Source organism: Ovis aries, chromosome 25, assembly GCF_016772045.2.
Source record: "Ovis aries strain OAR_USU_Benz2616 breed Rambouillet chromosome 25, ARS-UI_Ramb_v3.0, whole genome shotgun sequence".
Taxonomy (NCBI): Eukaryota; Metazoa; Chordata; class Mammalia; order Artiodactyla; family Bovidae; genus Ovis; species Ovis aries.
Window position 1 is genome coordinate 42326531 of NC_056078.1, and position 25586 is coordinate 42352116.

The 25586-nt window shown below is 46.8% G+C and overlaps 1 protein-coding gene across 1 annotated transcript in view; it reads right to left on the reverse strand.

Annotated features, from left to right (window-relative positions):
- The window catches only part of VSTM4 (V-set and transmembrane domain containing 4), an 81419-nt gene that overhangs the window by 41113 nt on the left and 14720 nt on the right, over positions 1–25586 (reverse strand). Inside the window, exons 3-5 of the mRNA XM_004021659.6 lie at positions 14597–14665; positions 5807–5914; positions 209–242 (exon numbers count right to left, since the gene is read on the reverse strand). Coding sequence (XP_004021708.5) covers positions 209–242; positions 5807–5914; positions 14597–14665 — 211 coding nt within the window. The remainder of the gene's footprint in view (positions 1–208; positions 243–5806; positions 5915–14596; positions 14666–25586) is intronic.

Sequence of the window (25586 nt, forward strand, 5' to 3'; positions counted from 1 at the left end):
CACGTGCACCAGCCCCTCTGGGAGTGAAAACCAGAGGCTGAAACCTGGACACATGTGAGTGCATGCAGAATACATGTTCTTAGGTCGATCTGTGAACTAATATGCAGACCTTAAGATAAACATACGAATTTAAGCAACTTCTTGGTAATATCAGAAGAAAGTAAAACAGCAAAGATTTTACATGGAAAAGGGAAGAAAATATTCTTACCTGTTCTGAGGGCATTTCACCAAATAGTGTCTCACTGTGAAAGGAAGAAGAAACAGAAGATGGTAAGTAAATACGACCTTAGAAACATGTGCCCCAGAACTGCAGATGGTAAATACACTGTCTTAGACACGTGTGCCCCGGAACTGCTAGGAAATGCGGGTGGCCAGGTGTCGCCCAGCGTTTGCACTAACCGCCTCTCCAGGTTATATTTGGGTGAGCACAGGAGACTCACAGCAAGGACGCCACGGACGCTTGACATCTTTCAACACCTGGACCAAGCCAGGCATGGAGCCATGAACCTTGGACTTCCTGGTCACAAAGCCCCCATGCTCTTTTTTTTTTTTTTTTTTTTCGGCAAGCCAGGTTGAGTTGGATTCTAATCTGAAGAGTCCTGGAATGACAGAGTCACCCAATCTCAGAGCTCTGCCTTAGTTATGAGAAAGCGTTCTCAGGGCAACTTGTTTCCACTTAGATGCTCCTCTCTATAACGTGGGTTTTCTTTCTATGATCAAAGCTCTTCCAGGACTGAAAGGAGGCCCTGGGAAAGACAACCTTTTTTTTTTCTTTTGCAGTGACATTCTCCACAGCAGGTAGCCTTCAGGGGGAAAAAAAAATTCTAGCTGAAGAGGAAAAATAAGAATACCTAGGCAATTATCCTAATAAGCGTCCAATCTAAGCTCACTGTTGAACTTACCTCAAATAGAAGTAAAGCTGAAACAGCTACAGGACCCTGGAGCTGTGCAGGAGAGTGTTACATCAATGGCCCCAGTGAATCACACATTAATATTTTCTATCTCTCCACATTGTTATGTAACTCCCTCCTACCCTGACCCCAAGCTTGGCCGTGCGATGAGCTTTGGCCAATGGAACATTAGCCGAAGAGTCACAAGCAGAAGCATAAAAGGCCCTGTGCCTTGAGGCTTGTGCTGTCTCTCTCTCTCACTGCAGAGAACTCTTCTGTTACCACATAGACAAGCCTGGCTAGCCTACGGGAAGGTGAAACCACATGGAACAGACATAAGACGTCCCAGCTGAGGCCCCAAAGCAGCCAGGCCCCAGTGCCCACCAGCAGGCTGAAGCTGCGTAAGTGATCCAGTTGAGGCCAGAAGAACTGTTCAGCTGAGTCCAGGTCACCTTCCTGATCTGCAAACAAAACAGTTGTTTCAAGCTCCTGCACTTGAAGTGATCTGTGACGGAGGTGACCCATGCAGGCTCCAGACCAGGATGACAGAGTCTCAGCTTTGGGGAGTTCTTTTGGTTTATCTGATCCAACCCCTTGTTAGTAACCGAACTCTTCCTGCACTGTGTTCACTAAATACCTACTATTTGCTGGCTAATTTACAGTTGCAATAATAATAAAATCATAGTTCATATTTATTGAACTCACCGTGTCTTCCTGGCACTATCCTAAGCTTACTATATAGGTCAGTGGTCTTTAGTCTGGGGTTTGCATACCCCTGGAAAGAACAGTTTTTCTGGATCCTCACCTCCCATGGTATTCTTTCCTTAGAATTCATCCCCCTGGAACTTGCCCTAGCTCTGGCTGTATTCCTTTCCCTCCCTCCCTGTTAAATGAGCCTTTCTACTTCATAAAATTCAGGCATTCCTCTCACCCATCCTGACTTGTACTACAGAGACCTGTCCTGGGGCTTAAAGCCAGTGGGCACGTCAGTGGCCTCAATGAATCAATAAACGATTTGGACTATCGGTGTCAGTGTTGAGAAAGCAAATGCCTCATGACTGGGCACATAAGCTTTTCACTAGAGGAGGGGTTTCCAATGTTTTGCTTTCAACAAGGATTGAAATATGAGCTAACCCAGTTGTCAGCTGGTAGAGAATTAAAATAATTTTCCATGATAGATCATTATGACTTTTGACATATACCTTGAAAGCAGTTTAAAGTATTGAGTAGTGTAAGGAAACTTCATCCACTCCTGCCTCTTTTCATACTGAGGTTTTGCAGAGCTAACATCTATTTACAATATAGGAATAGAAATGATGCCTCAATTCTATTACTACGTAAATCCATACAAGGCTATATGAAGTAAAGTAAACATCCATTTCCAATAACATTTTACTTCTTGTGTTATTAATTATCTATCTAAATTTATAATATATTTATGTGGTTTTGATTAATTTTATATTCATTTTCTAAATCTTTACTAATCACGCAATATTTACTGAAAACTCAATCCAAAAAAACAATTTAATACCTAGAGACCTGTGGAATAAGGACATCTTTAAAACCTTAATGCAAAATTTCATACACATACTATTTTACAGAGAAATATAACTAGGCCTCGCTTGGAGTCTCCCTTACACATGCATTGCATGATCTCTGCTGATGACATAACTGCGTCACCTGTGTTGGCTAGGGGTCCCCAGGAGCAGAGTTTGTCTATAAGACGAGGATTCAAGTGCAGAGTCTATGTGGGAAGGAATCCTGGGAAACGCACTGGCGAGTGAGGAAGGGAGACCAGGAAGAGGAGAAAAGCAATAAAGGGTGGTTCTGGAGCCAGTCTCCACCACGGGCCATAGCTTAGTACCCAGGGCTCTTGACTCAAAGGCTCTCGGTGCCACACAAGGCAACCACTGTACATAGAGGCATAGAAGCAGAAATTCAGGATGTGGTGCTTTTAAATGGTAATGTGTGGTCTTCTGGACTCTGCGGACTCCAAAAGGAAGGGCTGTTTCTCTCACCTCTTCTAATAGGAAGATACCTGGGAGCCCAAGGTTCTGGCCACCTTTCTCTGCCTCCTCAGCTCGGGCCACACTATACACACTGCATGGCTAAGGGTCCCAGATAACACACCCAGGCTGAAGGCCGTCATCCCCCCGGGCCTGTCCCTGTCACAGCCATGCCCCCATCCTGCCAGTCCCTGGAGCAGTGTTAGGGCCTCTGAGGTCTGCTCCTGAAGGTTTGGCCAATCTGTTCTAAGGCTACCACGTCCAGGTGAGGGCTAACCCCAGCCTGGACATGGTCTTACCTGGCTACAGGATGCCAGCCTGTAGGTGGCAGTTGTACCAGACCGATGCCAAGCCCCAGGTTGTTGTGGGAGCTATGAGTTGCTATCTAGGAAGGACCTCAGCAACAACCACATGCAAGGCTGAAGGAAAACTCTTCAGCAAGGTCCATCCCCAGATGGCTGAGGTTTTCTTGAGCAGAAACACGAAGGCTGGGATGGGGCTGGGCTTGGGCTCTCCCACTCCCTTGTTTGGGGACTTGGACAAGCTCCCCAGCTGTGTCCTTGGTCAAAAGAGAGCAACAAGGGCTGTTGTTCGGGCTGGCAGTAAGGATTCATGAGAATGTGGAGGGACCAACAAGGGGTCTAGCCTGCAGTGGGTGCTCAGGCTAAGCCCTTGACAGCTCACAGGGTTTCAGACGCTGCATGCAGGTACAGGTACACACGAGGCCATCTGGGCCCACTCCCAGGGGGTTGAGGGCAGCTAAGACCTGGGTTCCCAGTGGCTCTTGGAGAGGCCTGGAGTATGTGTCTGGTCTGCCTTGTTGACTCTGGAAAAGAAGGACTTTTACTGAACTACCTATGTGGCTCTGTTTCCCTGCTCCTGCCCACAGCCTAACAGGACTTGCAGCTCCAGGCAGATTTCTCCATTATGCGCCTGAGCCCAGGAAGAGATGCCTTTACAGCAAAACAGGCTTGGGGACTGCCCATGTGGCATCCGAACTCCAGCAGCTGGGAGCAAAGCAGCTGGGAGACAAAGCCGTTTGCCCACCATTTGGTGAGCAGCTGTCATCTGCCAAATTCCAAGGAGAATGGGTCAGAGGCACAGTCCCTGCCTTGCACGCTATCCGCCTGCAGGGAGGCAAACACATCTGCACGTGTGCAACACGCACCACGAGCTCATCAAAGTCATCAGGGGTCTGCAGCAGGAGAAAAGCCTGCACACGTGGAGAAGGCAGGCACAGGCATGGAGGGGGGCGCCTGGAGCGCCGCCCACACGCGCCAAGCAGAGTGGGCAGGGTGCGGGCTGCGGACGACGGACCTGCCTATAGCTCTGGCTCTGTCTCCAGTGCGTCGGGCTCCGTGCTCCCATCCGGGTCATCATCACTCTTCTCCACTCTACTCAGGCCCTGGAGGCTGACCTCTATGCACTTCCCTCTGGCTTCAGGTCTGTGTGGCAGGACCAAAGGAAAGCATCCCCGGGTCATGTGAAGGAGGAGGGCAGGGAGGGGCTGAGTAGAGGCTCCTGGCTCACTCCCTGCTCCCACCTGGTTTGGCCTGGCTGGGTCCTTCCGAGGCTCCTAGTGGTGACTACTCTCTGAAAGCTGCAGCTCTCACACTTTCCAGAACCTCTCCTCCTCTTGTCCCCTAAGGTCTAGGGTGGAAACAGCATCCCATGGGTGCTGGTTCCTGAGGGCCTCCCTCTCCATCTCTCCCTGGTTCCCTTAGCCCTGCCTCTGCAGAGAATCCCCTCTAGAAATGCTGCCCAGTGTCCCTGTTTTATTTGCCCCTTAAGCCATGAGCTCCAAATGTAATACTTGCCAGCTTTATGAACTTAGGCTAACAGTAACCATTATACATATTAATAACTATACCCACATGTCATCATAAATACAGGATACTGACAGGGAACCAGAATGTGTTAACGGTTTCATTTGTGTTTTTTAACTTAATCCTCACAACAGTCCTGTGAGACAGATACACTGCTGTACTCCTCACTATTTAGACGGAGAAGGTGAGGCATGGCAGGTAAGTCATCAGATAGGACATGAAGAGTTGTCACTGAACTAGAGTTATTTTAATTCCAAAGCCCAGCTATTACCCAGGTCATCTCTGGGAGCTGCACTGTCCCCATCTATTTCAGAAATTCCTAAGTGGAAGGGCACAGGAAGGGTCTTTCAAAGGAAACACACAGGATCTGATGGAAACGTGTCATGGAGGCTTGGTGAGAGGAGGGGGCTAGGGAGAGAGAGCAGGCAGTATTCATAGGGAGATAAGAGTCCGTCGCAATTACTGCAGTCCCTAAGGAAGAAAGGTCAAAGCAGGAAGGGGCTGAAGACAGAATCCAGGGGGCATGGATATCAACAAGGAAGGAGGCGGAATGAAGTGAATGCTCAGACTGGACAGGAGAAGGGGAGGGAAGCCTTTCTAATCCCTGCCAGGCACAGTGACCGATGCCGTAATTAAATTAAGAACACACAGCAATATTCAGGCTAAAGAAGGTGGTGTCCATTCCATGTCATTCAATAAAATAAGAAAGCCCAAGTTCAGAATTCGTAAGGAATGTGTCTAAAAACCCAGCCTTAAGCAGCAGAACCAGAATCAAAGCCAGGGTCATTGGACTCCACAGACTCTTCTGGGAGGAAGAGAGAGGTTAAGGGTGCTCAGAAACCGCAGAAGGAAGGGATTTAAGAAAAGGGGGGGACTGCAATGATGTCAACAGTGGTTACGGTTGATTATAGCAGAGTTTAAGGGAGACATACCTCCCCCACTCACTTGCTTACCAGTCACAGGTAAATAACCCCCGACGCAGGATGCGTTTTTCAACCAAAGTGATACTTTGCCCGGCCGCCTTCCGTCTGTCTGTGGTTTGCTTCCGCTCCCACTCCAGACATGACTTTATCCATGCTCTTACCTCTGGATTTCCTCTTGCTAAACACAGACTGCCAGATGATGGTCAGGGTGAAGAGCAGGACGCTGAGAATCCCCACACAGCACACGAGGACAGCGTACACGTAGAGATCTGAAAGGCAGGGGCATGAAGGTCACCGCCAGGACAGGCCGCCCAGAGCAGGCGCCCCAGACAAAGAGCTCCACACAGCATCAGAGTGCAACTCGGAACGACCCACACGCCTACATGTGAAGGAGACACAGGAAAACCGCTGGGAGAAGAGAAGCGAAACCTTTGAGATCAAGAACTAAGCAGAGAATATTTAGACTTAACACCAAAGCATTACTCAAATAAGGAACATTTATCGAACTGGGTTTCATCAAAACTTAAGACTTGTGTTCTATAAGTATCCATATGAAGAATGAGATGTCCCATGTACACATCAGAATAACCAAATAAAACTAGGAAGATACCAGATGCGGATGAGGATAGGAGTAAACTGGGTCACTCGGACCCTGCTGGTGAGAATATAAAATGGTACAGCCACTTCTGAAAACAGTGTGGCAGTTTCTAAAAGGACACACCAATAACTCCCATGCAGCTCAGCAGTCACTCTCTGGAGGCACTCGTTCAGAGCAATGAAAACTTCAGTTCACACAAAAACCCGGCTGTGCATGTTTATAGCGGTTTTACTCATAACAGCCCCAGATTGGAAACTGCCCAGATGTTCTTCAGTGGGTGAATGGTTAAACAGCGCTCCATCCACACTATGAAACACCTCTCAGTGATAAAAGGGAACAACTCTTAGCACGGACTTATACTAAGTGAGGAAAAAATCCCCCCACATTACATACTGTATGATTTTATTTACACAAAGTATTTTGGACTGACAAAAATGGTAGCAATGGAGAACAGATTAGTGGTTCCCAGGGGTTAAGGAGGGAGTGGGTGGGAAAAAAGTGGGTCTCGCTATCAGGGAGCCTTGTAGTGAATATTCCGTATCTCAGCTGTATCCGTGTCAGTATGCTGGGTGCAATGTCATACTGCAGTCTTTCCAGATGATGCCTTGAGAGAAACTGGATAAAAGGGTGAAACTGGTACAAGGAATCTCTGTATTACATAGTAGAAATATACGTCAATCTACAGATGTCTCAAAATAAGCTTGCTTTAGAGTCCAAAGTTTAAATCATGTTCATATCTATCTTAAACCAGGTGCTATAAAAAAAATACCAAACACAGGTGAATTAGATGACAAAAATTTATTTCTCACTGTTCCAGTGACTAGAAAGCCCAAGATCAAGGCACTGGCAGGTCCAGTGTCTGATAAGGACTCTATTCCTGGTTTGGAGACGTCTTCTCCTGGTATCCTCATGTGGAGGAGAACAGAGAGAGAGCAAGCAAGCTCTCACAGGTCCCCTCATATAAAGACACTCATCCCATTCCCAAGGGCTCAATGCTCATGACCTCATTACCCCCCCCCCCGCCCCCAATCCCTACCTCCTGATACCATCACATTAAGGGTTAGGATTTCAATATACAGATTTTAGGGGACACGAACATTTAGCCCATAACAATATATACAGCCATTTCTTAAACTCCAGTGATCAACTTATTAATCCAATTGATAAAATGCCCAAACTGCCCAAAGACTGAAAGGGAAACCGGAAGCATTATCTAAAGCTTCTGCGAAGCAAAAATAAAGTGAAAGTGAAAGTGTGAGTCACTCAGTCCTGCCCGGCTCATGTCCCGTCTCTGCTACAGACCCCATGGTCTGTAGCCCACCAGGCTCCTCCGAGTCCAGTCCAGTGAGTGGGCTGCTGAAAGAAACTAAAGAAGACCTAAATAAATGGCAAGACATAACACGTTTATGAATTGTATGTCTCCACAGTTTGTGATGTCAACGTTTCCAAACTGATCAGTAAGTTTGGTAGTGGTGGTGATTTAGTTGCTAAGTCATTTCTGACTTTTGCAACCCTATGGACTGTAGCCCACCAGGCTCCCCTGTTCATGGGATTTCCCAGGTTGCCATTTCCTTCTCCAGGAGATCTTCCCAACTCAGGGATCAAACCCCAAGTCTTCCACACTGCAGGCAGCTTCTTTACCACCTGAGCTACCAGGAAAGCTCACAAACCAAAAAGCCACAGATATTTGAACTTAGTAAATGTTTGAACTTATCAAAAATGCTTCTCTGCTGACTTTAATATTTTTAGCCAACAGACATATTCAGCCTGGAATCAAGATCGGAATCAAGCTGGAATCAAGATTGCAGGGAGAAATATCAATAACCTCAGATATGTAGATGACACCACCCTTATGGCAGAAAGTGAAGAGGAACTAAAGAGCCTCTTGATAAAAAAAGTAAAAGAGGAGAATGAAAAAGCTGGCTTAAAACTCAACATTCAAAAAACTAAGATCATGGCATCTGGTCCCATCACTCATGGGAAATAGACGGGAAACAATGGAAACAATGACAGACTTTATTTTCTTGGGCTCTAAAATCACTGCAGATGGTGACTGCAGCCATGAAATTGAAAGACGCTTACTCCTTGGAAGAAAAGCCATGACCAACCTAAACAGCATATTAAAAAGCAGACACATTACTTTACCAACAAAGGTCCATATAGTCAAGGCTATGGTTTTTCCAGTAGTCACGTATGGATGTGAGAGTTGGACCATAAAGAAAGCTGAGTGCTGAAGAATTGATGCTTTTGAACTGTGGTGTTGGAGAAGACTCTTGAGAGTCCCTTGGACAGCAAGATCAAACTAGTCATTTCTAAAGGAAATCAGTCCTGAATATTCATTGGAAGGACTGATGCCAAAGCTCCAATACTTTGGCCACCTGATGCAAAGAGCTGACTGACTGGAAAAGACCCTGATGCTGGGAAAGATGAAGGCAGGAGGAGAAGGGGACAACAGAGGATGAGACGGTTGGCTGGCATCACTGACTCAATGGGCACGGGTCTGAGAAAGCACCAGGAACTGGTGATGGACAAGGAGACCTGGTGTGCTGCAGTCCATGGGGTTGCAAAGAGAGACACGACTGAGGGACTGAACTGAACTGATATTCAGTTTGCTCCTAAGTACAGAAATATAATAATGAACATCCAAATGTCTTCTCATCAAGAAATCAGAGGGCTACATGGTACCCAAACCACAGAAATATGTGCCCAGTACCAGAAACACACAGAAGAGGGACCCATCCAGCTTGGGGAGGTTTGCAGGGGCTTCCCAGAAGACTGGACCACTGTGATAAGCTGTAGTTAAAATGACATAGAAAATGCAAAAATGCAGAGAGAGGATAAAAGCAGAAAAAGAAAGAGAGAAGTCAACAGCCATCCATCACTCTGAGGTGCTACAGTTTATGATGTATATGCATATAGTTTTAAGATCATAACTGTTTTATACCTTTTTTTAATTTTTTCTCATTAGGGTCTCTTCAAAGAGTTATTTTAATTTTGAAAAATATGATAAAAGTTTCTGCCATGAATACATCATCATGAGTAACTTAGTATCTTATCACTGGCTGCTCAAAGTGTTCCTAACTTCCCTATAAGAAATGATTCTAAAGATGAGTATTCATAACCTTAAAGTTTAATGACTCTCTCACATTGTGTTCTCAAGATTTAAGTTCCTGGATGTGGAATTGCTGAGTTGGCAAGAATGCACATTTGTAAAGCCATCAGGACAGGGAGAAGCAGCTGGTTAAGTGCTGAAGCTGAAAAAGCAAGCCGTAAGCCTCCTGGGGTGGCTGGCTTGCATGGAAGCCTGGAGAAGCAAGGGAACAGAATCACACATCTCAGGGTCCCCTGGGAGGCCCTAAGTAGTCCCATCCCTGGAGAGCCTCCCTTGGTCTCAAGCTCAGCCAGCATATTCACCTAAGCTAGCCTGAGTTAGCTTCTTAGAAGGCAACTTCGAAGCCTAGACTAAAAATAAGCTAAGTATCAATAGAAAGGGGCTTTCCTGGTGGCTCAGAGGGTAAAGAATCTGCTTGCAATACAGGAGGGCTGGGTTCAATCAACAGAAAGCAGAGCAGGACAAGGTTGCTGGGGACGGGAGCACATCCAGCAATATTTAGGGAGCAGGGCAGCTGGGTGCGATAGAGAGAGAACCTGCAAGTGGAGCGGGAGCCAGGCACAGGAGCCGAGGAGGACCAAGTGAGAGCTGTGGAAGCCGAGCCAGGAGAATGTCGCAAGAAAGCTCCCCCAGTCGCGTCCAGTGCTACTGGAAACCACCATTGGGTTTTCCCACTAGGAAGCTATTGGAAAAGTCCTGGAGGAAAGCCCCTTTAGTAGGATGGTGGGGACAAAGCCAGATAACTGGAGTCAAGGAGCTCAGTGGGGTATGAGGAGACACAGAGAAAACCGTCTCCCACAAGTAAGATCAAAACTGCCTTTCTAAAGAGATGCCTGTGTCTCAGATGTGTGGGCTCTGCCGCTTAATGCAGTAGAGAACTCTGGAAGCGGGCAGTTAGGGGGACCAGCTTGGGCTTCCACTGAACATGAAGTTCCAAGGGACAGAGCAGAGGTCGCAGCCTGGGACTCATGACAGGATACAGGACGGGCCAGAACACGAATGACATACGGCCAGCCCTGGGTTCACACACTGCTGAGCAAACTATTCCGGGAACAGGACTATAGAGCCATTTCTGGCCCCAGAGGCTGAGAAACAACACAAAGCGCCAGGCAGGCAGAACGCGGGCAGGTGGGTGCAGCAGCTGTCTCAAAAGGATTCCGAGACTCAGGCCCCGGGAGCAAAAGGCAATGGCAGCTGGGCTTCAGGATTGGGATGGACAGAATAGCTCTCTTCCTTAAGTTTCTGTGTCGATGGAGCAGAGCCACCTGAGTCACGAGATCCCCTCTTCATCAGATGGCATCTCTGGTTTCAGGACTGCAGGAACCAAAGAGGGATGAGGTCGCAGGGAGACTCTTCCACCAGTGTCCCCCAAAACCTCCTGCAGACATCTGTGGCGCACTCTCAGGCAGGAGGCACAGGGCTCCAGGAGGCCCACATGACAGTTTCAGATCACAGCCTCCTCCGCGTGCACAGAGGGGCTCTCCACAGGCAGCCACGGCTGCAGAGTCATGGACCATCTGGCCAGTCCGGAAGGCTCAGCTGCACCGCCAAGCACACAGGCCCTCCGGGCTGTGGACACTGGCCAGCAGGCACCAGCCACCCTCACGTGGGTCCCCACAGGCTTAGCACGGAGCAGGCCTGCTCTACTGTGCTCTCAAAGCCACAGGAACATTACACAGTATCACCTTTCAGGAGGAGATAAAGCTCAGGAACACCTGAGGTTTCCCTGGATTGGGTAGCACCCCGGTTGCTGGTTTTTCCCTCTATTTTCAAGCATCCCTTTGCTGCAGAAAGGCTATCTCCCTGCTGGAACTGCTCAGAACACTAAAACCACCTCCCCTGTCTTTCTCAGAAAACAAAGGTTAAACCCTGAGCCATCGGAAACGCCAGCATAAATGACTAAGACTCCAGGATGGTCTTTGCCAGCAAGCTAGAGCCGAAGTGTTCCCCGGGTGACACAGGATGGTTCCAGATGCCGTTCTCAGGCTGGATACTGGCCCACAGTTGCCCAATCTTTCACCTTTTCCTTTACTTTTTATATAAACGCCTCTCTCATTATAAATGTTAGCTCAGAGGTTGTAAAACGCAGGCCAGGCCAAACAATGCTTGTCCGGAGGCTGAATCCTCACCTTCAGGTTCAAGCTGAACAAAACATCTACACTTAACCAAATCCAGGCTTAGCTTTTCAAATACCACGTACACCTGAACATTCAAAATAATTCTAAAAATCTTGCTATGTTCTCTGAAATCACTTGCAGTTTCATCTTCTGCTGCTGGACTTCCAAAGACACCAACGTCTTTGTTAGATTCAACTGCAAGCCGCCATGCAGAAAGTTGTCTCCCCACTGCCCCTAGCCCAGGCCTCCCTGAAGCAGATGGCAGGGCCGGCAGGCTGGAGTGATGTGCACGCTCCAGGGAGGCCAAGATGTGGTGCGCTGTGCCTGCATGCCAGCTCCCATCCGTTCAGAGAGCCAGGCCACACCAGGCCAGGCCAGGCAGAGCAGTCCCCATGAAAAGCAGCCTGCGCACCTGTTGCTGGGCAACCAGGAGCCTGGCTGGAGAATTCAGCACTGCTTTGAAACCCAGTGACCCCAGCATTCCTCACCACAGGGAAGAAGCTCAACTCCCCCCGGGCCACTGAATCCAGAAAATTAATGTCCATCCTCAATATTTCCAAGGCAACTACAAATCCCTATTTTGCAGTTCTGTGGAGAAAACCAGGTCCTTCTACTTACGTTTTTATTCAGCCAGTAATAATATCTTGCTTGGGGAGAAATACCTGAGCTATAGCCCGGAGGGATTTTAACCTACTCCAGCATCTCACCAAGAGGCCTGACAATGCTTTTTTTGTGGTGCAGGCATGCAGCCAGGCTGAGCTGAGTCCCAGGAGGACAGATATCCGTCCTCAAGCGCTGCCGCTGCTCTCCCATCCAGGAACGAAAGGGCAAAGGCCTGGGATCAGACGCCAGCGAGTTTCAACTGCACCCCTGACCTCGTCAACACTGTGGCTGGGTTAAAAAAGCAAAACCCACAGATGCTGCTGCTGCCGAAATCACAAAGAAAGAGCACTTTAGACACAGCTGCTCTGAGGCAGGATATACACTGAGAATCCCAGTCCTGCTTTTCTGCAGAAACCGAATCCTCTGTGTGGAGAAGACCATGGGCTACAGATTTGTGTAGAGTTAGATTGAGAGTAACCCTGATATTCTGTAGTTATACATGAACTAAAAAGTAAGCATTAATTATACAAAATGTTTTAGAGATTCCGATTGTGCAGCAAGGTGCGTGTGTACAGACTTTTAAATGCTACAGTCTTTCCAAATATATAAAGTCTTGGGTTTGGGGCCATAGTATTTTCAAACGGTCCTCAGATCATTTGCACCAGAAACACCTCAAGCCCTGAAGAAGTGCAAATTCTTTGATCTCTTCCTAAATGTAATAATCAGATTATTGGCAGGGGTGGGAGTGGGGGCAACCCAAAGTCTGGGTTGCTAACAACACCCCCCAGGGTATCCTTATGCATCGGATGATAAACAGGGCTCCTCCTGGCGCACCTGCCAGTGACCTGTCTGAGAGAGCCCCAGGATACCTCCAGACGCGCCCCCTTCCCAGTGCCTGGGTTATAGGGCAGCCTCAGAATATGGGCACATCAATTGCTTTTTCTACTGCCTCACTCTGTGAGGATGAAAGTCACACATCTCTTTGCTAACAAATGGGTATTCACTGAATGAAAGGCTAAGGGAGGGAACTGTGGATTATTTTACTTGGAGAAGATCATTAAATACAGAAAAAGCCATCTACAAAATGTGCAGAGGAAAAGGCAGGGAAAACAAAGGATCACTGTTACAGTAAAAGCGCAACCTGAGAAACGCAATATTCATGGCTTCAGAATGAGGCAGTCCTAATGGCCTACCTGAATGACACTTCATGGCTTGCAAACCAGGTTCATAATTATGGTTACGTTTTTCTTAGGGAGACAGTTCCTCAAGTCACTGTTATTAACTAGCTATTGGAAAAGGCAGGTTTGAATCCAAGTGCAATCTGCCATGAGCATGTTCTCATATCCACTGAGTTAACAAAAGGTGATGGTGAAGCCCCAAAGAACACAGGTCTCCTTAGATCCTTTTTGCAAGGTCCATACATCATCAAAAAATGCAATGCCTCACAAGATGTAATCCTTCACAATTTCCTGATCACATCTTAACGTTAATCTGTTTTCTTTTTAACTGATCAAAGGTTCTGCCTGAGAACTCACCAAGTACATTCTTTCATTGCTTATGGCCACAATCTTCAACCACTTTACAATAATTTCTGTGAGCTGTCCATACTCTAAGGCCATACACTTTCTCAGCCTGGGCATTCTTGAACTTTGGGGCCAGATAACTCTTTGCTGTCAGGGCTGACCTGTGCATTCTAAGACCCGACAGATGCCAGTAGCGCCAAAACGTCATTGTGGCAACCGAAACTACCCAGACTTTGGAAAATGTCCCCTAGAGGGACAAAATTACCTCCTGTTGAGAATCACTGCTCTAAAGCTCCAGTCGGAGTATACATCAGCATCACCTGGAGGTCTTATTAAAACCGAGGTTTCCGGGGGCGACACCCCAAGAGACTCTGATTCCACAAGCGTGGTGGCACAGCACAGTGCATCTGTAACAGCCTCCCAGGGGTGCTGCTGCTGACGCGATGCTGGCGCTGCTGGTCTGGAGCCAGATTTGGGAAACATCTCTCTAAGGCCATGGCTGCAGGCTGCCATCTCACAAAGAACTTCTAACAAGTTCCGACTTAACCAGAATCTCTAGAGATGTGGTTCAGGCAACAGTGTTTTTAAAGCTCCCACATGACTCTAACATGGGTGGAAATCACTGGCTTAAGGTTTACAAATGTTTCCAGAATCCCAAACTCTTAAGACATCTGAGATAAAATTAATCACAGTAGATGTAATTTGCCTTTTTATGTTGCTTAAAGGTCTCTCCTTAATATCACTTAGGAGGAGGAACCGTGAAGAAAAACAAACAACGCCAAATTATGCAGATTGGAGCTTTCAACTCTATTCTTTCAAAATCTGTGGACTGATACCTCCAGGGATTCCCGTCCTACTCCTGACTATGTTTAAAGCAAGAAAACTGTTCGATGTCAGGAAAAAACTAAGACGTCGGGGTCCTTTCTTCTTATTCTATTCATTTCCTATTATCTAAAAGTGAGGCTGCATCTTATAATAAAGAAATAAGTAAGAATTACCTTCAAAAAATGCCCAGGTCTCTTTCTTTTTCTCAAAGGATGAATCTTCAGAAGATTTGAGGGAAATCACTGTAAGACAGAAAAAAAACAAACAAAAAAAAAAAACAAACAAAATTGCATAGCATGAAGTGGTTTATGAACCTGGTCCATCTCAGTCCAAAAGATTATATCATATGGGATACATGGCACTTACATTTATAAAGTAATTTTCACATTTGCAAAAACCACATTTAACTGCCACAGTTCACATGCCAGGGGAAGGCACAATGACTTACACATAATAAGTAAGAGACCAGAGAAGGGAATTAAGTTTCTGGTACTCAGTTCGGTAGAAACCCTACTCACCCCATATGTTAATACCTACTACATCTTTCCAAAATGCCGTGCACTTGCTGGGTATCTCTAGAGAAGCCTGAGGTCTTCTGATGACTCCGGGTCGGTGCTCTGAGCACCACTCTCCATGTAAGCCAGTCACACAGCAGCATGCGTCTGGTTTTGAGATTATTTTGTCTGCTTTCAGTGAGTGGTTAAGCACTGAGTTCACTGTGCCTGCTTTCAGTCATCAGGAAGCACAACGGAGTTACAGGACTTCCCTGGTGGCTCAGACAGTAAAGAATCTGCCTGCAATGCAGGAGACCTGGGTTCGATCCCTGTATCGAGATCCCCTGGAGAAGGGAAGGGCTCCCCACTCCAGTATTCTTGCCTGGAGAATTCCATGGACAGAGGAGCCTGGTGGGCTACAGTCCATGTGGTTGCAAAGAGCTGGACATGACTGAGCAACTAACACTCTCACTACTTTTTCAAACCTTGAATGTAATACTAAAGTGTCTAGAACCAGGGAAAGCTTCCATGTACAGGGGTAATCTAAAAATTAACCGAATGGGAAAATGTAAGTGCCGGGGGATGAGAGCACTGTTTAGCAGAACTTTAGGTGAGGGAAGCGCTCAGCACCTATGCACAGCTGCTGCTGCACGTTTGTTGAGCAAGTGAGACGCGACTTGTCTGCATGGGACTAAGGAGCTGAATTTGTAACTGTATTTCAATTTAATTGATTTACATGAAATAGTTACACGTGGTCATTGGTTACTGCATTGAAGAGTTCTGGAGAAGAGAATCTAGGACCCAAATAATATGAGAGGAAAGGAATATGGCAAGGATGGCCTAAAATTTTAACTCTATTTATTGCCCCCCTCCCAACTTTTATATTATTATTGCCATGAGTTCCAAATCTGACTTTTCCATCTTTATTTTTCTCCAGGTCTTGGATGGGTATTTCCTATTGGTCTACCACACAGATCACTAATCTTCTCTTCACCTGTGTCTAAGCTGCTTTTAAACCCATCTACTAAGCTTAACATTTCATTTATGGTATTTTTTTCAGTTATAGATCATTCACTTAACTCTTTTTTTTATAAAGCCTGCACTCTCTGATGAATTTCTCCAGCATGTCATCTAATTTTTCAACCATATTAATCATACTATTTTACATACATGCCTGATAGCTTTCATATCTGCATCACCCATAAGCTTATTTCTATTGTCTGTTTTCCTTTAAGATTGTTTAAATTGTTATTTATTTTTCTAATTTTTTAATTGAAGGATAATTGCTTTACAGAACTTTGTTGTTTTCTGTCATACATCAACAAGAATGAGCCATAGGTACACTCATGTCCCCTCCCTCTCGAACATCCCTCCCATCTCCCTCCCGACCCCACCCTTCAGCCTATCACAGAGCCCCTGTTTGAGATCCCTGAGCCATGCAGCAAATTCCCGTTGGCTGTCTAGTTTACATATGGTATTGTAAATTTCCATGTTACTCTCTCCATACATCTCCCCTTCTCCCTCCTCCCCTCTCCCATGTCCACAGGGCTGTTCTCTATGTCTGTTTCTCCATTGCTGCCCTGAAAATAAATTCATCAGAGCCATCTTTTTAGATTTCATGCATATGTGTCAGTACACAATATTCACTATTTCTCTGACTTACTATTACTCTGCATAATAGGCTCTAGGTTCATCCACCTCATTAGAACTGATTCAAATGTGTTCCTTTTTATGCCGAGTAGTATTTCATTGTATATGCACCACAGCTCCTTTATCCATTCATGTGTCAGTGGACTTCCAGGTTGCTTCCATGTTCCAGCTATTGTAAACAGGGCTGAAACGAGCATCAGGGTACATGTGTCTTTTTCAGTTTTGGTTTCCTCGGGGTATATGCCTAGGAGTGGGATTACTGGGTCATACGGTAGTTTTATTCCTAGCTTTTTAAGGAATCTCCTTACCGTCTTCCATAGTGGCTGTATTAGTTTACCTTCCCACCAGCAATGCAAGAGTGTTCCCTGTTACCTGTTTTTTATTTTGATCTTGTCCTTTGATGTGCCTGATAATTTTTTAACTCGAATGCCAGACATTGTATATGGAAAGTCATGGAGACTCTAGATGAAATTTTATTTTTCCTCATAGGAAATTAGAGTAGGAGGATGCTCTCCTAATCCAATGAGAGTATGAACTGTTCAGAAGCTGAGTTTCAGTTTTTATAGGATATGGTCTATTTCTGGTTTGCCCTTACTTCAAGGATCCCCAGTAGAAAGTCTCAAGTAATTATCATAGACCTTCCAACTTTCATCTCACAGTTAGAACGGCCAAAAGCTGTTTGCCTCATAAACAACCTGATTGTCACTTTCTGCATAACTTTTCTAAACAAGCACTGCAAAGTTCCGTTCAGCTGCTCAGTCATGTCCGACTCTTTGGAACCCCATGGGCTGCAGCATGCCAGGCCACCCTGTCCAGCACCAACTCCCGGAGCTTACTCAAACTCATGTCCGTCCAGTTGGCGATGCCAGCCAACCATCTCATCTCTATCGTCCCCATCTCCTCCTGCCTTCAATCTTTCCCAGAATCAGAGTCTTTCCCAATGAATCAGTTCTTTGCATCAGGTGGCCAAAGTACTGGAGCTTCAGCTTCAGCATCAGTCCTTCCAATGAATATTCAGGACTGATCCCGTTTAGGGTGGACTGGTTGGATCTCCTTGCAGCCAAGCACTGCATAAGAATGGTTGAATTTCTTATAAATGACTTTCGCAATTAGACTCCGTCACTGCTCTTTTCTGTAGTCAATCTATCTGTCCTTCAGAGAACAATTAGGATAGCTGAAATACATAGGCACGTATATAACTGTGTAATTACATCACACAAATATTATCTATGAAATATAAATAAAGATAAACTTAGGAAAAAATCCTAATAATTAAGAAAACTGAAATGCAGACTACTTTTTCAGCTTTTCTAATTGTTCTCAGAAGGAAGGTTTTGTCCTGTGGGAAACAACTCCCCTCCCTGTAGATCCTAAAGTTTTCAAAACCAAAAACCGAAAAGGTGATACCTCCATATCACCATCTCGGGGCACACTGCTCGGCAGCTGGTAGCTGTCCAGTAAATAAATGACCTACTTCTTTCTGATGGCCCCTGAAAGAAAGCAATTTGGACATCCGGGCACGAACCCTCAGTGGACATTTGGTCTTTCATGCATCATTATATATGTCAGACAATTCATCTAGCATCCTTCCTGCTTAATCTGCCCCAGCCACAGCCCATTTAATCTACTCACTGTCTGAGCAACTGATCAGATTCCCCCTTCAAGAATTTAAACAGAGTACATCAGTACTTTGGCCACCTCATGCAAAGAGCTGACTCATTGGAAAAGACTCTGATGCTGGGAGGGATTGGGGGCAGGAGGAGAAGGGGACGACAGAGGATGAGATGGCTAGATGGCATCACCAACTTGATGGACATGGGTTTTAGTGAACTCCAGGAGTTGGTGATGGACAGGGAGGCCTGGCGTGCTGCGATTCATGGGGTCGCAAAGAGTCAGACATGACTGAGTGACTGAACTGAACTGAACATATGGTGATTGTAGGTCCTGGGGTTGAAAAAGTCTATGGACTCTGGGGTGGCAGCCGTTTTGGAAAACAGGAAAGCAAATGGAGCAAGGGCAGAAGCTGCCGAAGGAAGGCAGAGGACGGAGATCGTGATCCTGACGGATTCTGGGCACCGAGAGGCTGACGTGTCATTTTCTAACCTTGCATCTCATCAGTCCTGTATCCTTAAACCATTCCCACCTCTCTCCTGAATTAGCTTGAATGAGTTTTTATCTTCAACGAATTGAGCCCAGGCTAGGATAACCACAGAGTCTTAATAAAGACAATACCAAAAGGAAAATAAATGGACCTCTGAGGACCTTAGATTTCAGGAGATCAGTGACGCCCATCATGGTCCAGAGCCTCACGACTCTAAGTGTGGTCCACTGACCACCGGCGCCAATGTCACCTGAGAGCTTGTCAGAACTACAGGATTGCAGGGGCCCCAACCAGATCTACTGGGTCAGAATCCGCTTTTAAACCCAAATTTCTCGGCTGAATCATATGCACTTTGAAGTGCGGGATGCACTGATGTGCACCGGGTTGAAATACTAAGTTGCCATTTGCTAGTTATGTGACCTTGGGCAAGTCACTTAACTTCCCCATTTGTTATGCAGGGATGATAATAAGTTCAGGATGAGTGTGAAGCCAGAAGGGTTAACATATGGAAAGTACTCAGAACAGTGCCTGAGACCTAATGAGCCATTTTTATCCGTAAGACAGCTCCATAAGAGCTTAGCTCCTTAGCCCCATAAGACAGCAACTTGGTCTCTCTTATTCCCTGCTCTAATTCCCACACCTAATTATAGCATGGCCCTTTAATGTCAGCCCTGTGCCTCAGAGTGTGACTCTTCGGATGTCCAAATGGTCCATAAGAAAGAGTTCCTTGCCCTTGTGGCTTAATGTCTGCAGTCCCTTCGCCTTATTTGGGATTAAAGGTAATAAATAAGGTCTCCCCAGTGGACTTGTAGAGATGGGTATTGAAAGAACCAACAAGCTGGGATTCAAAGCTAAGGGACTCTAAGCAAGGAGTTTGTGGAGGCTCCTCATTTCTCTCCAGTGTGGCTATTTTATGGGAAAGTACAGCAACCTTGTTTGGCATATGAAGATCAGCAACATTGGTCATAATCTTATCTGTTCCTACAAAAAAGAAAATTTTTACATCAATTCTGCCAGAGCTTTTGAGATTTTCTCAAGGTTCGGCGTAGCTATCTTATTTCAGCTGCTAATCCTGTGCTATCTCAAAGTGAATGTGATACATTGTCCAGCCACACATGTCTGAGTCCAGAGAGTCAGGCCAATGCCCTGCTCAAGGTGGCCTCTGTCTTGCCCCATGCTCGGAGCCCAGCCTCTCAGCCAAGAGCTAATGTGGGGCTGGGCAGTGTGCCCTCCTGGAGAAGGTTCATTACTCTAGATGCTAGGAATGGTGCCAGCCCGGCCTCCCAGGGAGGCTTGCCTCTTCCATCCTTCCTGCATCCAAAAGTCTTGTGAGGGAGGGCTGTACAAGGACTACCTCCTCCCACAGGGTATGGGGCCTGGAAACAGGGAGTAAAACTGATCACAGAAGCAAAAGGAAGCCCAGTTTGGCCTCAGCACCAAGCTACTCTTCTCAATACAGCTTTATCAGAAACATAGGGGGCATTTTGAGTTCTGACTCCTGTGTCCATTTATCAATGGGTCTGGGCCACAGGATAAAGAGAAAGCAAAGAGCATTCAAAAGCTAAGTCATCAGCTGACCTCTTGATGGCTCTGTAACTTTCTGGGGACCCCAGAACTTGGTGGGCTGCCCTTCTGGTGAGGTGGTGGCCTGATAACAGTGACAGGCATTCTGGGCTCCTTCCCAAGACAGCAGAATCAGATGAAATTTAAGAGGGGTGGGTTGTGAGAGCCACCACATCCTGGCCCTCTGGTTGAAAGCGGCCGCAGGATCAAACTGTCTGGAAGAACACAGCCCAGAGGCACCAAGACAAGACGATCCTATCAGCTTCGTGTCTGGAGGAAGCAGATTGGAGAGAAAGAATCTTAGGCAAGTATTCTTTGCTAGGACCTGCGGGGCAACCACCGCGCAGAGAGGTGTGAAATCTGAGACCCTTGATTTCTGACTCGGACAGAGCATCCTGCAGACTCCCTTGGGGAGGGCGGATTTCACAGGCTGTGGCAGACTGTGTCCCCCTAAGTTCATGCCAAGACCTTGTGACAAAGCCCTTCAACTGAGGGACTTCCTGTTCCCTCCCTAGTCTCCCGTTCACCAGTGATACAGACACCTTTATCTGAGCCTGCTTTGAAGGACTGACCCACCCCACCCCACCCCCAACCCCATCATTCATGGAATGGTGGGCTCAGGATTGTTGGAGGCCCTGGGAAAGCCCCCTTTCTCCCAATATTCTTTCCCACCTGCTTACCTGGGCCTCCAATTCCTTTCACAAAGAATCCTATGATTAAAGGAGCTTAAATTACAACCAAGGGCTACATCCAAAGTGAGGAGCACATTTCTGACACAGAACACCTTCTGGGAGGCAGGAGCTGGTAGAGAGAAGCGTGGGGAGGGCCTGGGTGCAGACAGGGGAGTGAGGAGGCCGGGAAGCAGCAGCGCAGAGGCGGGGAGGACTGGCGCCAGATCTGTGAGACACGCCTGTACCTTCCTGTTTCTACCACCTTTACTGAGCGCCCGAAGATCAAGGTTTTTAACACATTAGTGTACAGAGGAAATCATTAGGCCTTTTGAGGATTCCCAGGCATGATCCCTGAACTTCTGGTTTAAGTATTTTGGGGGAGGGATTAGGGAGCACAAAGCTGTGGCAATTCGGAGGCTCGAGGTCCCAGGAAGCCTCATGGAGAAGCCCTGCCTCATACACTCCTAGGACAGAAAGAGGTGAGTCCCAAGAGACATGGGGGAGGGGATTCAGGTCATGAGGAGCCAGACCCTAGGCCTCAATCTCCCGTCTAGTCCAGGTTAGGGTCTAGAATTCAAAACTCAACCAAGGCTCTTCCGTTTAACCCAGGGAAAACAAGAGCAACAGCAGGACCTAGGGAATAAGACTATCACACAAGTGCTGTTTACACAGGACTCCAAAAGAGCCCTCTAATAACATGTCTCAGTGCAGGGAAGTGCAAGGTGAAGAACACAGCTTCCAAGGAAGTTATTTTCAAAAGAGCAGACCATCTATAAAGGATGATGTGTCTCCCAAAAGGCAGACTCAAACTTGGAGAGAATTTGAGTCAGAGAGGCCTTCCTCCAGTGATTGCCTAGCATTTCATACCCTCTCTCCCTGCTGAATGCCTTGCCTTAGAATGCATCACTGCGCTTTGCTCATTGGTCCGGTTCATCATCCCCCTCCTCCAGCTGAAGGAAGTTCCATGCAGGCTGGAACTGTGCCTGTTTTCGCGTCCCAGAATCCTTCTTAGTCCGTAACAAGCCACAGTTGCTTTGAATGGATGAATGGGATGACTATGATGCTGTATTGGTGGGTCAAGGTATCCCAGAGAAAGCTTGGTCCTGGGACCAACTTACATTGTAGAAGGCTGAGAAGAGAGGCCACGGCAGGGAGCCCAGGCCTACCCAGCACCTTGCTTCCCATGGAAGATCCACATCAGAAGCAGTGGGATCACACCAGCTCACCAGGCCTTTGAAGCTGACTTCTCTGGAGGGCTCTAACCTTGGAGCTGCTGGCTCTGGGTCTATCACGATCACTTTATGGCCAGAGAGTTCTTAGTTTCTTACAGATGGAGGCGGGAAGCCCTCAGACCTTAAGCTGGCAACATTCTGCATAGAGAACTAGGAGAGAAAAGTCTGCAAGGACCAGAGAAAGCTGTATTCTTCGCCTTGTATTTCTGCGCAGAGACAGGTTATCAAGAGACTCTTGTGGAGTTCTTTGCAAAAAACACTTGTGTAAAATGTTTATTCTGTAGGTCTTGCTGTCACTCTTGTTTTCCCTGGATTAAACTGAAGAGCATAGGTTGAGTTATGAGCTCTAGTGATACGAAATACGCGTAAGACTCTACAATTTAAAAAAAAGGAGGCAATACCTTTGCTCAAATTCAAAATTTAATATAGTCATTTCACTGACCTTTCTTATTCAACGACGAGATGGTTTCCCAAGGAAAAAACTAAATGTAGCTATTTCCTCACTATTTATAACTGACTCGGTGTTCTCAAGAAAGGCAACTAAAACCCAGAGAGACACAGAGACCGCCTCTGTTTCTGCTCTCTGAAGTTTGCCTATTGCTTCCTTTCTCCCTTGACCGTCCAAGCCTCAGGCTGAAGGCAGTCTCTCTCGGGGCTTGGGCAAAGCCATATATGTGCATAGGACCTTTGGGTGACCTGCAGTGATGGAGCAGCTGATGAGAAAGGAAAAGCTCCAACTTTGTCTATTTTAAGCCACTCTTTCCTTCGCATTCACTCTAAGATAAATTCTAGAAAATACAGCAATAGAGCAAACAAAAACTCATATTAAATAGACTTCCCATTGTGACAAGGCAGTGGGCTAAGAGCTGTGCATTCCAAGATGGAGTCAGCTACAGAATGCAAATGAATGAATGAAGTCGCTCAGTTGTGTCCGACTCTTTGCGATCCCATGGACTGTAGTCTACCAGGCTTCTCTGTCCATGGCCATGTGTATTTAGAAAATATTAAAACTTAAGGCTTGGTAAGTTTTCCCAAGCCCTCTCCAGACACGACCCTGGGATAGATCTATATATTATCCTCATTTTATTTATTTTTGGCTCTGATGGCTCTCTGCTGCTGTGTGGGGGCTTTCTCTGGTGGCGGCAAGTGGCAGCTACTCTCGAGTTGTGGTATCTGGGCTTCTCATTGCAGGGGCTTCTCTTGCGGGCACGGGCTCTACATGGGCTCAGTAATTGAGGTGCACGGGCTTAGTTTCCCCGTCACTCAGCCTGTGGATCTGCCCGGAGAAGGGACTGAACGCACGTCCCCTGAACTGGCAGGCAGATTCTTACCCACTGGACCAGCAGGACGTCCCTATATCTTATCTTCTTGCTACCACCTTCCTCTCCTTGCTACTAGTAATTAAAATGGCCTTTTATTCAAAACCATGAGTATTCAGTCCTTCATCTAAAAAGTCCGTTATACCACGCACCGTGTCAGGCATGTGGGTGCGCCTGAGAATTCCACGGGGCACCTGGAGTCAAGGTCCCTGACCAGGGCCACCGAGGCAACCCTTCCTCTTATCACCGTCCACCTCAGCCCTCACCAACTGCAAACACGCGCCTAGCTCCACTCAGTTGTTTGCAAACCCCTCTTCTCCCTCACCCACGCCTTTGCTGCGGCTGTTTCCTCTCCTGGCGGGGTGGGGCCCGCAGTCGCAGAGCCCCCCTCCCCCTGCAGCCCCAGCAGAATGCCTCATCCTCCACGTGAAGCTCTCCCGCCCCCCAAGAATGTGGCCTGCCTTTTCCTCACTTTCATGTGAGTGTCAGCCTCCTCTATGGCCTTTCCAGACTTTCTATTAGCTGTATCAGTAAAGTCTATCAAATATACACCCATCGCGACATACTTCTCCTCCAGATCATGAGGTTGGGTCCCAGGACAGTGGGGATCAAGCCTCCCCATATGTACCTCTCTTTGGGCAAAGCAGAGGGATCACAGGCTCATGAACTGGAGCTTCATACATGCTCCTGAGTTTGTTCCAATCTCTTAAATTCCTCCAAGACCATGGCAGTTAGAATGAGGAGAGACACGATGAAGGATTGTTTGAAGCTGTGTGTAAATTACACGCTGGTTGTCAATCTGTTCCCTCTGAGTATCTGGACCTGTTGACACTTTAAACATCATGATGTGAGCTTGCTTAATTAAGCAGTCGCACTAAATGTTTAGTTAATCTCATCCCTAATTATCTGCTCTGTGTCTCTGGGGAAAAAGGAATTATTTAATTTCTTCCACTGAAACTTGAAATATCAGTTCCCTGTGGTGGTACTTTCAGATCCAATTATTAAATTCTCTCTAATATTTCAGGGTTAAACAGATAAGAAATTATAATTTCATCTTTTCCCCTAAATACATTTAGGGTAAACACAGTTTTCCATGTCCTTTGTCCACTTGTAACATTTAAAGCTTGCTTATATAATCTGAAGTCAAATAACAATATGGTTTGTTAAAATATGTTATTTGGGGTTAGACTGAAATACTGTTTAAATTGCAGGAGACAGCCCTTACAAATTGCTTCCATTATTAGCATTTTCACCGTTAATGAAAACATCTCCATCTGAAAGGAAGGAGATTCAGTTCTGCTTAGAATATCAGACTGCTTCTGAATCTGTGGGTGGCAGAACCAGGCTGAAAAGCCATTGACAATAGTTCTATACAAAGCCTGGAGAACCAGGCATGGAAGCTGCTCTACCCCTAAGAACAGAAGCCGAAACGGATGGCAGCTCCACTCCTGAGACCCTGGGGCCCACACTCCCTGGTGGAAAGGGGCCATGTGGCACCCTCGCACAGAGCCCCTAACTGGCCCGTGTCAACAACTGTTAGGGACATGTGGCACCCAGGACTCTGCCGGAGCCTATCGTTGACCAGGAGCCCCAGGGATCTTCAGGCTTCATCTGGGAAACTCTCCTGAAGAAAATCCAGGCTTAGGAGCTGGTCTACCCCTCAGGGCTGTCCTCGTGATTAGAACTATCCAGGGTCTGCGTGTCCTGAGAGAGACCAGGCTGATCAGTGCAGAAAGGAGGACAGATGTGGGAGGCCGCTGGGGCATCAGACAGGATGGCAAAGGCACAGAGGCAGAGACACCGCCAAAGCTTGGGGAACAGAGGCAGAAAAGGGAGGCCAAGGACGATTAGAGAAAGCAGGCACAGAGCCAACCAGCACGCACCTGGATGAAGCGACGCGGGGCAGACAGGGCGAAGACTGTGCAGAAAGGCTGAAGGAAGACAGACAGCTTCCTTTATAAACTGCATGCCTGAGGCACTACAAGTTCCAGTCAGCGGTGGGTGCACAGGACAAATGCAGTGTCAGATGCTATAACACCTTTGTGTCTACAGGGACAGGGTAATGTAACTGTCAGAAAGTATCACAATGTGTGAAAAAACTGATTACACGTAGTTAAAATTCATTGTTTTGCA